This window comes from Panicum hallii, chromosome 2 (assembly GCF_002211085.1).
Source record: "Panicum hallii strain FIL2 chromosome 2, PHallii_v3.1, whole genome shotgun sequence".
Classification (NCBI taxonomy): Eukaryota; Viridiplantae; Streptophyta; class Magnoliopsida; order Poales; family Poaceae; genus Panicum; species Panicum hallii.
The window spans coordinates 3,833,637-3,849,327 of NC_038043.1; the positions used below are offsets into that span (position 1 = coordinate 3,833,637).

The 15,691-nt window shown below is 50.1% G+C and overlaps 2 protein-coding genes across 6 annotated transcripts; one reads left to right on the top strand and one right to left on the bottom strand.

Annotated features, from left to right (window-relative positions):
- Window positions 1-6,603: 6,603 nt before the first annotated feature.
- On the top strand, window positions 6,604-8,560 carry LOC112880567. Its single transcript, XM_025945263.1, has 2 exons — window positions 6,604-7,218; window positions 7,334-8,560. Exons 1-2 carry the CDS (start codon window positions 6,832-6,834, stop codon window positions 8,114-8,116), a joined length of 1,170 nt encoding a protein of 389 aa, XP_025801048.1. The 5' UTR covers window positions 6,604-6,831; the 3' UTR covers window positions 8,117-8,560.
- A 173-nt stretch (window positions 8,561-8,733) lies between these two features.
- On the bottom strand, window positions 8,734-14,700 carry LOC112880565 (pentatricopeptide repeat-containing protein At5g64320, mitochondrial). 5 transcript variants are annotated; one of them, XM_025945259.1, is made up of 5 exons: window positions 12,329-14,700; window positions 11,408-11,660; window positions 10,215-10,445; window positions 9,643-10,138; window positions 8,734-9,533 (listed from the first exon to the last, which is right to left on the bottom strand). In XM_025945259.1, exon 1 carries the CDS (start codon window positions 14,516-14,518, stop codon window positions 12,464-12,466), a length of 2,055 nt encoding a protein of 684 aa, XP_025801044.1. In that variant the 5' UTR covers window positions 14,519-14,700; the 3' UTR covers window positions 8,734-9,533; window positions 9,643-10,138; window positions 10,215-10,445; window positions 11,408-11,660; window positions 12,329-12,463. The 5 variants fall into 5 exon arrangements, with proteins under 5 accessions (XP_025801044.1, XP_025801045.1, XP_025801046.1 ...); XM_025945260.1 differs by lacking the exon at window positions 8,734-9,533 and having other exon boundaries at window positions 9,554-10,138; window positions 11,443-11,660; XM_025945261.1 differs by lacking the exon at window positions 8,734-9,533 and having other exon boundaries at window positions 9,554-10,133.
- Window positions 14,701-15,691: the final 991 nt, after the last annotated feature.

A 15,691-nucleotide genomic window follows, 5' to 3' on the forward strand; every position in this document is an offset into this window, starting at 1 on the left:
TTGTTGTTTGTTTCTCACAGATTAGTTAAACTGACCTAAATCTTGCCAAATCTTGCTGACAACAGCATTTCTGGTGAGAGGATATAGTATAAGCCTCATCTCTTCCTTTTGATCCTCGGAAGTGATTGAGCAGTAGCTGATGTGAGCTTCTCAAGGTGTTTGTTGTTTAGGTAGCTAGGGACTATACGTATGGTTCTTTTGATTGCTACGCACATAGACTGCATGACGAGGTTCTGCACAACATTATGGTTTCTGAATGCCTTTCTCCTAGATCCTAAGGAAACTAGTGCTTAGAACACTTGAATAACTGCATTCATGCGTGTCAGAGTGTAAATTTCTTATAGAAGCTACGTTTCTTTTCTTTTGCATTGGCAAGCCAAAAATCAACATAAAATTGTTGAATTGTTCTAAATCGAGTCGCTAGCAAAATATTCTAAAGAAGAACAGCATATTATTAAGTCGGAAAAGGTGTTTGCTTTCCGAACTGATCGGTGTCTCCAGTGCTTTGACAGGAGATGTAAGAGTATATATAGATCATTTTGGATAAGTTTTTCTTACTAGGCATGACGCCAAGGACGGCATGATCAAAAGTTTCCAAGTTCAGGATAGATTAACAAATTAGATCAAGTTGTAGTTGAAGTATAAATACTCAAGAAAGGAACAAGAGACAAACTAAACCCACCCAAAACACTCAAGCTGTACCTTGTTGCAATGTCCAGTTTAATGGTGTCCAAAACACTTTCACTAAAAAAATGGAGCAAAATAACTTTCACCGTGACGAAGACTTGTGTAAGCCTGCCTATGATTCATTGCTAATTGCTCTAATTTACAAGATGAGATCATAGATGTGCCAAAACTTGTGGTCATCAAATTGTGCAGACGCCAATGATGATCTGTTGGTCCATTAAACATTTAAACCAGACTCAATTAGTCAATTTACTGGCTACAATACATATCAAATCACCGACCATGAATCCGAAAAGATATGAACTGAATTTGGATTGAATATATTTGGAGGACACGAATGGAAAGAGACATGCAACATTTACCACAAGTCTGCTCACAAAGAAAAAGGATCAAGTGTGAAAAAAATAGCGAAATTACATTGATTTCTTCTTTATCAACGAGATTGGGAAACTTAGACCATGCAGAAGCTTATCCAAAAAAGGATTATTGATCAAACAATAATTAAGCACGTCATCAAGACAGTTGTTCATATTAATCATTGTGCCTTGGGCTTATCCATTCCGGTCAGGTCCTGTAGCCAGCTGAAAACGAAATGGCATGGGAGGTGTTCTAGAGAGCAATAATTTGGCTTCTTGGGACATCTTCCATACGACCATACCCAAAAGCGACCGGTTCTTCAGTCTGTTCTACGATAGAGAAATAGGTGCCATGAACTACTCTGATTTCAGGTATGCTAGTTTCGGCCACTGTTGTGGATGTTACAATATTTGTAGCATTTCATCTAACAAATTTTCTATATATTATGAATGGATTTCTCTTCATGCATCTAGTCAGATATTGTCGTACAGATACATGCATATATTTGGCCAAAAGAAAAATGATTGATCATGGTAGAGCTACAGATTAAAAACCTACATTTTCTTCTAGAAAAAAGGGGATCTCTCTGTCTCTCTCTCTCTCTCTCTCTCTCTCTCTCTCTCTCTCTCTCTCTCTCTCTCTCTCTCTCTCTCTCTCTCTCTCTCATGCAGTTTCAGGACAGTACTGAGACCATGTTCCCTACTTTTTAGAACCGAAAGTCAAGATAGAAAGGCCCAAAAGTGCATACCACCAAAACAAGGCAAATATACACATTGTGTGTGATCTAAGAATTTCTCAAGAAAGGAAAAGGTGTGATGATCCGGCAAGGTGGGTTTGTTGGTTCAGTACATGATCGATATATCATGCATCTTGCATATGAGGAACCAAAACCATCAGCTTTGCAAGGTGTAGCCTTCGGTTTTTAATGGGGGCAGAGAATAGTGGTTAGGGGACAGTGTCAAGAAAGAATCAAGTCGTTACACCAATAGATAGGAACAAATAACCACCCGTCAGGTAGGCCCCTTTTCACAAATACAAAATCAAAGGATCATGATCTGCCCTTATCACTTGTTAGCAAAAAAAACATAATATACAGAAATGCTATACGACATGAAAATAATATGCATGTCTATTTGTCGAAGGTGTCAACATACATGTGTCGTATACGGGGTTTTTTCTCTAAACGTGAAATGCACATATTTCCTAGAAACGGTCATTTTACCATGCCATGTGCATTACAGATAGCCTTTTTGACACAACGTAGGTAAGTCCAAGATATATATATTGTCAGCATAGATCTCCAGGTACCCACAAAAGCTATTGGTAAGAAGTCGGACTGCTACTAGGATTCTCTATAAGTACTGGAACTTCTACCTTGTAACCGATTAGTATCCCGCCCCCTGAACTATATAAAGGAGCGCTGGGGTACCTAAATCGGCAAATCAGCCAACAGGCAACTTAACACCAAAACTCATAGCGTAATATACAATACCACAAACAGGACGTAGGGCATTACACTGATCTGGCGGTGCGAACCTATCAAAATATGTGTCTTGTGTCCTCACGTTTACCTGCAAGTTCCAGATCCGGCGATCCCTCACCAAATAATCTCCTACCTTAGGATATCCCTAGGTAGGCTGGCGGGAAAAATACCGACGGTTGGCGCCCACCATGGGGTAGATCGTCGAATCATCGGGCGAGATTGAAGAACCTCTTCATCAAGATTATCCACTCCACGTGGCGGTTCAATTTGTTGAGTTTGAGATCGGATCTTTGAGTGAACGACTATATCAACATCAACATGCTGCTTCTACTTCAGCTTCGTGAGAACGCTCGACGACCCGCCGATGACTATTTTGACTACTCGTCTTGACTAGAAAATTAGTCATGAGCGGGCCTCACGCCGTCAATAACTGATCAGAATCGATTCCGACTAGTCGGGCACCATCAACAACTATCGCGGTTTCATCGACAACCGCCACGACTTCATGGACAATCATCCACGAATCAAGCTAACTCATTTAAACCTTTTCTAACATGTTCTTCACAGGATCAGCTACTATTTTGGGTATCTCAGACGAAAATTATCCTCGGGGGCTACACCATAATCGATTTGTTGACTAACAGCCCACACACTTGGTACATTGAGTTCGTAGGGCGCTGCCCACACGCTTGGTACACCGAGTTGTGTCGGGCTCACAGCGGCTACACCTTACGGACATGTGCGCTGCTACACGCACTCTCGCCGACTACTTTATGCCAATGAGCATTCTTCTTGTCGCAATGCCGACTTCTTATTTCTGCACGTTGTTTTCTCATAACGGTCGCTAATCTACTCGGATAGCACATACTTTAATCTGTGAAATCTCGGCTCTTCTGTCACGCCTAACGCCTCTACGCGTACACGAGACAAAGATCTCATACACGCTATGAGCAATGGCTAAAACCGGACCAGGTGCTTAAACGTAATAGACGGACTACTCGGGAGAGCTGCATGGACTAAACAAGAGCTTGACACAACAAGTTTATTTTTACACCAAATAAATTTCGGTATCTTCGCATTATGCTATATAATGTGTACATTGTGTTTCTCAGATCGAGTTTCGGCAACAACTCTCCACTTCAATCGGTACATCTACGATGGCTTCGCTAGCTCCCAGGCTCGGAGGCTGGGCACCAATAACTACTCGACGTGGCTTCTACGACTCGCCTAGCTCGGGGGCTGGATGCCGCAAAACTACTCGGATGTTGACTCATGTGAAGACTGAAGGCGAAAAAGGTAACCCTTGGTTACTGCGTGACTGAAGGCGAAAAAGGTAACCCTTGATTACTGCGTGCTTAAAAAACCAGCGGTGGTCTAAGGGTCCTTTGGGATAAGATCTGTTTTGAGCGGTATTTTAACCATCAATTCAGATTCTACAAAATTCTACAACGCATGCCACGTTCTTTTGGATCTTTTTTTCAAACCTTGAGATTTAGATTTAAGGATCGGGGGCTGCATGATACGTGTCATCAGCGACTTATTTTTCAAATCTATTTGGAAAACGAAGGAAAAAAAGATTCAAGACTAATTTGATCCTCAGCCTGATTCTTCGATTCAACGTATGGCTCGGGGGCTACTCTATATGGAGTGCGGTTTTTATCGCACCTCATATAAAAGAAGACTAAAGACTACTCGCGGCTTGAGCACCTCACAGCCTCGAGGCAGTCAAAAAAGTACTCGGAAGACACCTTCAAAATGGAGTTTTAGAAGAACTCAAAGATGCCTCCAAAAGTACTACGAAGCCAGCACTACTCGGCTACAAAGAGCTCGGGAACGTGTTAGAGATAGATCCCCACGTACCCGCAAGAAAGCTACTCGTAAGAAAAATGAAGTCGAACTCCTACTAGTATTCCTCTCTAATCCTACTAGAACTCTATCCTGTAATCCTATCAGGACTCCTACCTTGTAACCGATTAGTATCCCGCCTCTATAGTATATAAAGGAGGGTAGGGTAGCTAGATCAGTAGAGCAACCAACAGGCAACTCAACACCGAAACTCAGGGCGCAATATACAATACCACAAATAGGATGCAGGGCATTACGCTAATCTGACGGTCCGAACCCGTCTAAATCTGTATCTTGTGTTCTCGCGTTTACTTAGATCCGGCGATCCCTCAAATAATCTTCTAACTTAGAATACCCCTAAGTAGGCTGGCGGTAAAAACACCGACATATATTTTAAATTGACCAATTTGATCAGGGCACTGTAGGTGGCATGTCAAATGAACTGGGCCAATCTTAGTTTTGGAATATGTAGAATTCAATTCATGCTAAAAAGATTATTCAATAAGTTTTATATGGTAAAAAGTCATACACAGAATGTGTTCCATCGCTATCTCTTTAGCAAAACAGTCCCTCAAAATCCAGATAAAACAATCAAGTGGAAAAAGACAAAGCCATGCTCACTAAGCAAGGAACATTTTACATGACTATCCGCTTGCAATTTCATTCATAAAACTAATAAACTTACGCTGACAAGAAAGTAGCAGCACCAAGGTGAGAACTAGGAGCGAAAGCATATGTGATAAACAGAAAATGTATTATCTTTTCAGAGTATAATTTATAGGTCAAATATTAATTTGGTAAAAAGGAGAGAAACAAACAAGATCACCCATATAGAAAAAAACACATAGCTCGTACAAAATACCAATGCCTTCACAAAATTAGTAACTACCAAGAACAGAAAATCTTTTTTCACTCACCAGCATATTTTAGAGCCTCCAGCTACAACAGGCCAAGACCACCTCGCAACCAATCCAGCCGCTGCCCGGCCGGACCAGGCAAAGGAAAGCAAAGGCGCCAGGAAACGGAAAAGCCACGGGGGGAAGGAAAAGGAAAGGGGGGCACAGGTGGCCCGGCACACGAGATCCCGTGGGGCACGCCGCGGCCGCTCTTCCTGTGGCGGGCTCGCGCTTTCCGCACAGTACACGGAAGGCATCGCCCCCTGCGTGACGCGCCTGTGGCCGTCGCTGTCGCCGGTGCGCCCGGGCCACGCGCCGCGCGCCGCGTGTCCCCCCCGCAGTACGCGGGCAGGGGCAGCGGCGTCCCCAGTGACTATGTGACTATGGCCTTTTCCTGATTTGCCCCTGGCTATGTGACTAGTTTACGGCTTTGACACCAGCTGTTGGTTTTTTTGGGACGGCAAGGCCGATGACGCTTTCCTTCCCGCCTTTGGTAAAGCAGGTAGTATTAGAGTGAAGATCTACTCTACCTAGAATGGTCAAGATCGTTAGTTGTGTGATGTTTTGATTGGTAAAGCTACCGACGTTAATGGAAAAATGACACGTTTTGAGAAAAATAAGCCACACAATATGGAGGAATAAAGTCATTCAAGATGGTCACGGCGAGTCTTATTAGTCTGTGTATGATCAAACACGAGACTTATTGTGATTTCCCAATATATAAATATCTATTCACATCAACTCGTAGAATTTAGGAGACTTGTAATTCTTTTCATCCACAACCGCAACATATATTCTATAAATATTTTGTCTTAAAAATTCTATAAATTTCCCTCATCAGCTTAAATAGCTGTCCTAATCCCAATTTTTCTGTTTCAACGTTATAATGCTGAAACCAGTAATTACAAGAAGTGCACACCTCTCTGTCAGTACTTTTGCCTTGATTCTTCTACCATTCACGCACAAAACCACGGGCAGCGGAGACAAGGGCAAATTCCAAGAAGAGCAAACTCGCCATTCGACACCCAAATCACCTTTTCCACAGAAATCCCTGGACTACCCCTGCCTATACGGCACTTCGTTCCTCTCCCTCGGCCTCACGACGGCCAGGGGCAAATCTGTCACTTCATCTTGCGCCCACGGAGTTCCCTGTCCCTCAGCGGCAACAACACCGTGACCCACCGCTCGGGCCCACCTGTCAACGTCGTCCTCGCCCCCGTCCCCACACCGCCTCCACCCACTACGCCACGTACTCGGCGGGCCCACCCACGCGCCCCGTCACCCACCCTTCCTCCCTCTCCGGCCTCCCTCTTTATAAGACCTCGCGGGTAACTCCACTGTCTCACTCCTCCGTCTCCGTCCGCGTGGAGAAGAAGAGAGCGCGACCCGCCGGACATGGCCGACGCCGGCGAGCCTCCTGTGAGCGAATACCACAACTAGGACGGTGTAGTTAGGTACCGTTCAGTTCTAAACAAGGCACGCGGCGGCCGTCATTCTTGGTCTGTCGAGCGAGGGAGGTGGTTGTTGGGTGTGTGGAGAGGGTGCGGTGGTTGCCGGCGGTCGATGACGTTTCTGTTCCCGGTCAGGAGCCAGCAGGGCGCGATGGAGGGAAGGCCGCCGGCGCCGCCGAGGGTGTCCATGTTCCGGCGGCTGATGGTGCGGGTGACCCCGGCCGAGCGCCTGGCCGCGGACGGCAAGGAGAGGGAGAAGGAGGAGAGGCCGCCGGCCGCCGGGGACGCCGAGGTCGGGTCGTTGGGGCTGGACCGGATGGTGCTGAGCTTCATGGAGGACAACGCGGCCGTGGTGGAGCGGCCCCCGCGGGGCCGCTGCAACTGCTTCAACGGCAACCAGGACGGCAGCGACGACGAGGACTTCGACTACTTCCTCCCCTCCGCCTCCGCCCCCGCCGCCGCGCCAGCCGCGGCCGGCGATGCCTTGGAGCTGCTCAAGGTAGCGTCTCTTGTCCGGACTCATTTCGTATCGCTTCCGGAAGAATCAATCGCTCGTCGTCGAGTGCGTCCACGAACTGATTTTGTTTTCCTCCCCCTTTCGGCGTCCGTGGCAGGGCCTGGTGCAGTGCGCGAGCACGGCGGAGCGGAACCTCCTCGCCGACGCGTCGCGGATCGCCGAGCGGTGCGGCAAGGGCGGCTACGGGTCCGGTCGGAAGAAGGCGGACGTCCGGCGCGCGGTGGCGGACGGGCTCCGGGCGCTCGGGTACGACGCCGCCGTGTGCACGTCGCGGTGGGACAAGGGCCCCTCGCACCCGGCGGGGGAGCACGAGTACATCGACGCGGTGGTGGTGGTGGAGCCCGGGCCCGGGGCAGGGGCCGGGGCGGCGACGGCGACCCGCCTCGTGGTGGAGGTGGACTTCCGGTCGGAGTTCGAGGTGGCGCGGCCCACCAAGGCGTACCGCGCGGCGCTGCAGGCGCTGCCGCCGCTGTTCGTGGGCACCCCCGACCGGCTCGGCCGGGTCGTGGCCCTCGTCGCCGACGCCGCGCGGCAGAGCCTCCGGAAGCGCGGGCTCCACTTCCCGCCGTGGCGCAAGCCCGAGTACATGCGCGCCAAGTGGCTGTCCCCGCACGCCCGCACCGGCGTCGCGGACAAGCCGCCGGCGGTCGCCACACCGGTGTCCGCTGGCAGCTTCTCCGGCGAGTTCGAGCTGCGGTTCGACGAGAAGCCGAAGGCGCCGGACGACACCACCGGCGAGGAGAAGAAGATCACGGTGGTGGTGTCGCCGTCGCCGTGGCGCCCGCAGGACCCCGAGGCGAGCAAGCAGAGCCCGCCTCCGCCGGCGCCGCCGCCGCAGGCCAAGGGGAAGGTTGTCACGGGGCTCGCCTCCGTGCTCTGATCCCCCGCGCGGCGGCGTGCCGGATCGAATAACGCTAACGAGCACCCTCCTCCTGCGGCCACTAGCTAGCTGATCGACCCAAGAACTCCACCCAAATCTTCATTTTGTCGCCTTTTTTTCTCTTCGCGATTATCGATCCGTCCGAGGGCCGGCTCCAGGTGTTTTAGCGGTTTTCCGGCTCCTCGGAAAATAGAGAGAAAAAACGCTTCTTTTTGTCCCTTCTTTTTCCTTTTTGTTGCTGCGGAAGTTTCGGTTCTCCGCCGCCGGGGGAACGGAAGGAACCTGGCGGTTTGCGGTTCCTCGTCCCCTGGTGCTGAGAGGAAAGACGAAGGAAGAACAGGCCTCGTCGCCATGACCTGAGGCTCTGAACTACCTGTACTACTGTACCATGTTCGTCAGGTCATGTCAGGCTTGTGATTTCATTGAAGAGGCACTTGTAAAAAACCAGTCTACTACAGCTACTTCTCTTCTCGATTCTCTAGTGGCAATGTTGCAAACAGTGTTGGTGATGGAGTCATCTCATCAGCTGAGCTCTGTTGCGAGCAGCTTTCGTGTTGACTGGGTCGACAGGTTACGGCGAGCTTTTTTTTTTACTGGTTTTACTCGCGGAGAAACTGAAGAAACGGCGAGGAGTGAGGTTTGAGCACTGCCGGGCGGCTGCTGCTGCTGGCTGAGCTGAGCTGAGCGCAGCAGGGAGTGGCGGTGGCGGGGCGGGTACTGCGAGGGTGGGGCCCGGCGTCACTGACCGGGCAGGATCTCGCTGCCAGGTCGTCGTCGCCTCTAGAGTTCCAGGAGGTGAGCGTGCGCGCAGCAGGCCTGCGCTGCGCTCGTGCCGTCTCGAGAGGCGCGTGGGCGGCGGCGACCGACGGCGAGGCCGACGCGTGCGCGCAGGCCCATGACGACGGCGTGGTGGGTGCTCACCTCCCACCGCTACCTCGCCGCCTCCTGCCTCCCTTTGCGTTAGCGCGGTTAAAAAAAATCAACTTATTTTTAGGACCCAACAACTTTTACTGGTAGTAATTTCCTCCCCTCCGGGTAAGCGGAGCCCTGGAGTATGCACGTAGACGAGCACACGGTGAAAGGAGACGGTGGTGCATTTTGACCGAGTAAACAACTGTTACGCGTGACAGATCGTACTGCCAGGTGGGGTAGGTCAAGGTCTCAGAGAAGAGAAGGGACCCACGCCCCCAGGTTAGGTTCACTGCGGCGCCAGCGACCGGCGCAGGCCTGCGCCGTGCCCGTGGTGTCTCGAGGGGCGGCGAGACGCGAGGCCGAGGCCGCCGCCGACGCGTGCGTGCGTGCGCGCGCGTCGCCTCGCACGCTCACCGTGCTGCCTGTATCCCCTCCGTCTCCGACGGCCAAAAGTCTCCCGACTCCGACGACGTCCTCGGACTCCGTTGTGCCGAAGCCGCACGACCTCCACAGCAACCGCATCCATGAATCACCCAACGGCTAATTAATCAATTATTATAAGTATTAATTAACCGATGAGCTGGACCCTTGGCCGGCTGGACACCGGCACGTACCAGTGGCTTCGGCTTCGGCTTCGGCTTCGGCTTCGCCGCCGCAGGATCTTATCTTACTGCCCGGCTGACCACAGGCTTTGCGTCCCGCGCTCGCACGAGAACGCAGGTAGATCGAGGCAAAGCCGTTTGCAGTTTCGAGCAGACAGCCGCGGCGTCCAAGGGTAAACAAAAAAAGAAGCTAGCGCGACGAACGGTAACAGCTCCCCCTCCAGTTCGCTCGCACGCACGCATATGGGGCTGTGGCCGCCGCCGCCTCGGCCGTGGGCGCATCGTGCTTTGGGGAAGCCTTGGGAGCAACGGAGTCGCCACGCTTGCTTTGCGTCTGCACCCGAGCCGCGCCCGCGCGCTGGTCTAGGAGGGACGGTGAGGTGGTGCCCCGGCTGCCGGTGTCACTGGTCCCGACCCGGTGAACGCCCTTGCCATGCTGGGAGCGCAGAGGAGAAATGATGGGAGCAGAGGGGAAGCTCCCTCCAGGCTCCAGCCATGTTGTGCTGCACTGAGTTGGGAAATGCTTGGGTTAAATTTATGCTTCAGAAGATGGAAATGTACACGAGCGTATAAGATTGCTGTACCTGAGGGAGCCCGGCCTGGCATGCTTTCCTTTGCCACCAACATGATTTCTTGGATTTCCAGGGACCGACTTAAACCCACATGACAATATCTCAGGTAACTGAACGTTCGCCTCAACCACCACAGAAATGCTTTGTCACATTACCACGAGTTCACAAACCATCGCCACCCAACCCACGGAGTCACAGTCACAGAGACGCTGTGATTCATGGGCCCTCGCTTGCTCTCTGCCACTGGATAACATAACGAGAAAACACGAAACTATATAAGTTAGCTTTCAGCCGCCAAATAAAACATATATTGCATAGCTAGTAGCTACAGGAAAGGCACAGTAGATAAAAGTCCATGATTTCAGCTTGTGGTACCATCCAGTTTAACGGAATGACACGAAGAGCTTAATTACTTTTTCAATGCAAGCATGCTATTTTCATGGGAATCGTTAATCCATCCCAGTCCCAGATTGACAATTATCAGCCACCAGCAGAGGCAGAGCCTCATGGAGGCCATACTGGGCTAGTCTATGTGCCCTTCTTCCTATGCCTCCATATGATTGATTAGTTAGCCAATACCTATACAATACATTGAGCTCGAATTTACTATATTGGTCTCCATAGCACAGTATATCATGTTTAAGATCCAAGTGTTGGTGTTTCACCTCTACAATGGCCCCCACCTGAATGCAGCTACTATGGCTTAAACTAAAAATAAAAACAATAGTTTTACAGCTCCGGCATAAAGTAAGCATCGTGTCACTATTTTGTTTATTTAAAGTATCAAGGTATTGATCCTGCACCAAACCAGATTCCTAGTCATTGGAAAATCCGTACAGTTATTGTATAAATCCCTACCTTTGGAAAAAAAAAGCATAGTAACTTTATCTCTAATTTACCAAGTCAATTGATACTCAACTCATTTATGGAGAACCCAGTAAAAGCCCACAAATACAATGATAAGCTGGCTATGCCCAAAAGTTCAAATGAAACCTACAGTGCATTTGCTACTCCACAACAGAAAGATCCCATCAAGCTAGACTATTCCCTAGAATTACCCTTGGGCACCTCAATTAAAGTAGTTATATTCTGAAGAACAAACTGTGAACAAATTGTGGCAAACTTCAAGACAACATGTGGAAATAAAATTTGAGGTGCACCTGTTTTCATACTCCAAAAAAGGTGATGTAAGAAAGTATGCCTACCTAGATATTTTACTTGCCTACTCAGAGTTTTGTACCTTGGGGTGGTTCAATACTGCAGATAGGATGTGCAACTGGACAGGTAGAAAGGTCCATTATGTATCACTCACAAATATGATCACTGCACTACTAGAAACTTTCCCTTCCTTTCCCATTCAGGCATTTTCCTGCCAACATTATGGCCGAACTATCTCAAAGAATCGGCTAATATGTTTGCTATCACGCTAAATCAGTATTCTGAGAGACTGCAACAGTTCTGCAAAGTTCAAGTGTTGTATGTCAGCTGTGATATATTTCATGCATTTAACTAATTATTTTGCATAAGTACTGAGAAAAAAAAAGTGATAGCTCAGTTGGTAGAGCCCCCAAGTAGAAAAGGTTGCCCACCCCAGCTCAAACCCAGGTCCTCACAGCTTGTGACTACCTCCCTAAAGGGTTCAGTACTCCCATCTCTTAAGGCAAACCCAGGGGCACATATTTCCCACATGGTCGAGTTTTTTTATTAATGTTATTACTTGAATAAAGATGTCCATTGTTTCAGTTGAGTACGTATCCTTATTTTCCATCATGATCATGGCAATGAAAAAGGTATACAAATACAGTTCATGAATGCTTACAACAGATTTCTTAATTTCTAGAGTTCACAAGAACAGGGTAGGGTCAAGATTTTCAAAGGAATAACCAATTCTTCTACCAAAGAAAAATTTAGAAGCAGGGGTAATTTTGCAAATTGCAATGGGACAGGCACAAATTATAAGAAGTTATTACCTTTGTAAATTTATTTGTGAGTACAGATCAAAGTATTCCAATTATTTTTTATTAGTGTCACTAGGCATACAGATGGGAAAGAAATATGTAACATTCCCAAGTTCGCTCATTAGGAACATTGATGGTACAAGTTGTAACTGGAGAAGAAATATGTACCAGATCAACATGCATGACGAACGGTGTGCTGGAAGGCAAGATGCGCTTCATTTTGATCTTCAAAACATACCAAGCTTCACATAGTACCAAAACCATGACAGCCATTACAACATACAGCATATACACTAAAACCTTCTAATACACCTCGAGATTGGCTGGCTGCCTGACCAAATTTTGCACCATCATTCCCCAAGTTCGCTCATTAGGAACTATCCCTCCACTTACTGCTTTGTTTAGAAGCATAGCCGCATCATCAATCAATCTGACTTTGCAGTGCCAACTAATGAGAATATTATATGTGATAATATCAGGATGCACATTTTCGTTGGGTAGCTTCTCTAGGAGATTTAAAGCAGCATGTGTCCATCCCATTTTGCACAATCCATTTATGAGGGTATTGTAAGTCACAATATCAGGAGTGAGTCCTTGATTCAACATCTCCTTTGAGAGCTCTAGTGCATCGCGTACCTTCCTTGCTTTGCAGAGCTCACTGATCAGGATGTTGTATGAGAAATTATTTGGCTTAATTCCCTTTTCCATCATTTCCTGAAGCAACCCCATACTCCGATCAACATTCCCCTCTTTGCAGAGGGCTTTTATCAGCCCATTGTAGCTAATAACATCTAGTGAGCAGCCATGAAGTACCATTTCATTAGCAAGCCTCAGGCCCTGCTGCCACCTTCCATTACGCAGAAGTGCATGAATGAGAGTGTTATAAGTTATTCCATTGGCGACAACACCCTCTTCAAGTAAGTTTCCAAAAAGATGTTCCGCCTCCTCCATCCTGTCATTGTTGCACAAATGATAAATTATTGTATTGTACGTGCAAATATCAGGCTTGCACCCCTGATTCTTCATCTCTTGGACAAGCCTCATTGCATCATCAAACCTGCCATCCTTGCATATCGCATATATCATTCCATTGTATCCTTGGGAATTCATAATCAAGCCCTTCACCAACATCTGGTCCAGCATTGCTCTTGTGTCTTCCCACATGCCATTCCTGCAAAAAGAATGCAGCAAGGTCGTGTAGGTCACGACATTAGGAGCATAACCCTTCTCCTCCATCACACCAAGAATCCGCATAGCCGAACCAATCCTCCCAAGCTTGCAAAGACCATGTATCAATATATTGTATGTGTGCACATCTGGCGGGCAGCCTTTGGAGGCCATCATCTCATACAGTTCTGTCGCCTTAGCCAGCTTCCCCTCAGCCAAGCACCCACCAATCACCGTGTTAAACAACACGACGTTAACCTCTGGTACCCTCCCCAGCATTGCCAACGCCTCATCCACCTGCCTTGCTCTGCACAGCCCCTCCAGGAGGAACCCGTACGTCAGAACGCTCGGCGTGCACCCCTTCATCATCATCCTCTCCACCAGCCTGGCCGCGTCGCGCACCCGCCCGAGCCCGCACAGGCCGCGCACGACATCGTCGAAGGTGTTCACGTCCGCTGGACAACCCATCAGGAACATCTCGTCGAGGAGCGTGGCGGCCTCGGCGACCCCGCCCTGGTCGCACAGCGCGTGGATGACCGTCTGGTACAGCACGGCGTCGGGCACACAGCCGTGGCGCGCCATCCCGCGGAGCAGCGCGAGGGCCTCGTCGGCGCGGCCGAGGCGGCAGAGCGCGCGCGCGGCGACCCCGAAGGTGAAGGTGGTGGGCGGCACGCCGTCCCTGAGCATCCGGCGGTACAGTGCCAGCGCGTCGGCGTGGCAGTCGGCCCGCGCGAGCGTGGAGAGCACGACGTTGAAGGAGCGGAAGGACGGGGCGACGGCGAAGCGGCGGGGCATTTGGTCGAGCAGGTGGAGCGCGCGGCCGGGGGGCAGGGAGCGGAGGAGCGGGATCAGGAGGGACTCGCGGAGCGGGGGTAGGCGGGCGGGCGGGACGGAGTCGAGGAGCGCGAGCGCGCGGTCCGGGTCGGCGGCGGCGAGGACGGGGCGGAGCGGGAGGGAGGAGGGCGAGAGCGCGGGGTGGGAGGCCGCGTACCAGTCGAGGAGGAGCAGGGAGGTGGCCGGGGAGAGCGGGAGCGCGAGGAGGCGGGCGAGGCGGCGCGGGGTGAGCGGGCGGGAGGAGAGCGTGGCGCGGAGGCGGGAGAGGTCGAACGGCGCGAGGAGCTCCGGCCATGACGTCGCGCCGGCGGTGGAGGTGGCCGCGGGCCGCGGGTGCGGGTGCGGGGGCTCTCCCATGCCAGCGCGGGCAGGCACCCGCGATGTTTGAGCTGAGCCGATTCGAGTGAAAGCACGTGATGCAGGCACGACCGGCCGTGCGAGTGCGATCGGTGGTCTGGTTCCGCACGAACGTCTTACGTCACACTCTCTGATGCGGCGCCATTGCCACCATGGTCCATGGCACCACCGCACCGCGCACCACGACCATCCTCGGTCACAGTACGCAGTTACACTCGTCACCAGAAGCCTTCCTCAAATTCTGAGGTCAATGCCTGATGTGTCAGATTCCCGAGATGCAAGATTCTATTGTTTGGTTGCACATGTACCTCTCCGGTTCCGGTCTGGCTCGCCGCATGCAGAAGGGAGTCCTGGGCCTGGCTCGGCAGATGCAGGCAAAATCGGCGTTCCCAGCGAGCATGGATGCAAGCGAGTGCTCTTGATGCTCAGCTTTTTTAGGTCCGCGCAATGCAGGTAACCAAACAATACTTGTAGCTAGCCAGACTGAATAGAATCAGGCAACCAAACATAGCACTCTTACATGCGCCGACAATCCAGCAGCCAACTAAAGAGGGGGGCTCATCTTCTCTCTTCTTCTTTCTCCCCTTCTCTTCTTCTTCTCCTCCTCTTTTCTTCTTTATTCTTTATTCAAAAATAGAGGAGGACCTAAGTGGTATCCATTGATATTAGAGAGGTAGAGGGCTTGATCCCTAGCCCCCTTAGGCTCCACCCCTTGCGCCAAGCCTGTCCCGCTCGGGCCTGGCTCTGGAATGCGAGCCAGGCTAGCCAAATACACCAACCAATCACGCGCTTTGTTTCCACGCTTGGAAGTATCTAAATTTTATTTTGGCGTTGCAGCACTAAAATCAAGGTTTATATTATATTTCATTAGGTGCATCATAGATTTACATATTATGTTGTTGGATTGTTTTTATTATACACACGCGTAAAGAAAACACTAGGCTTGACACACATAGCCAACACCGCAAAACAAACATGCAAGATTCACGAAGAAATGAAATTTCAAATACGTAGCACAAATCACGTCAAAATCACGCTCGCTCTCTATACTTCCCTTGCTATCATGGTGCTCCGTGCCTACAAATTCACTACCTAGCATTCATCGTAATTAGAGACGCACTAGCAATTTTAGTAGGACACACCAATCTCCACCTGCCTGTTCACTCTACCTTC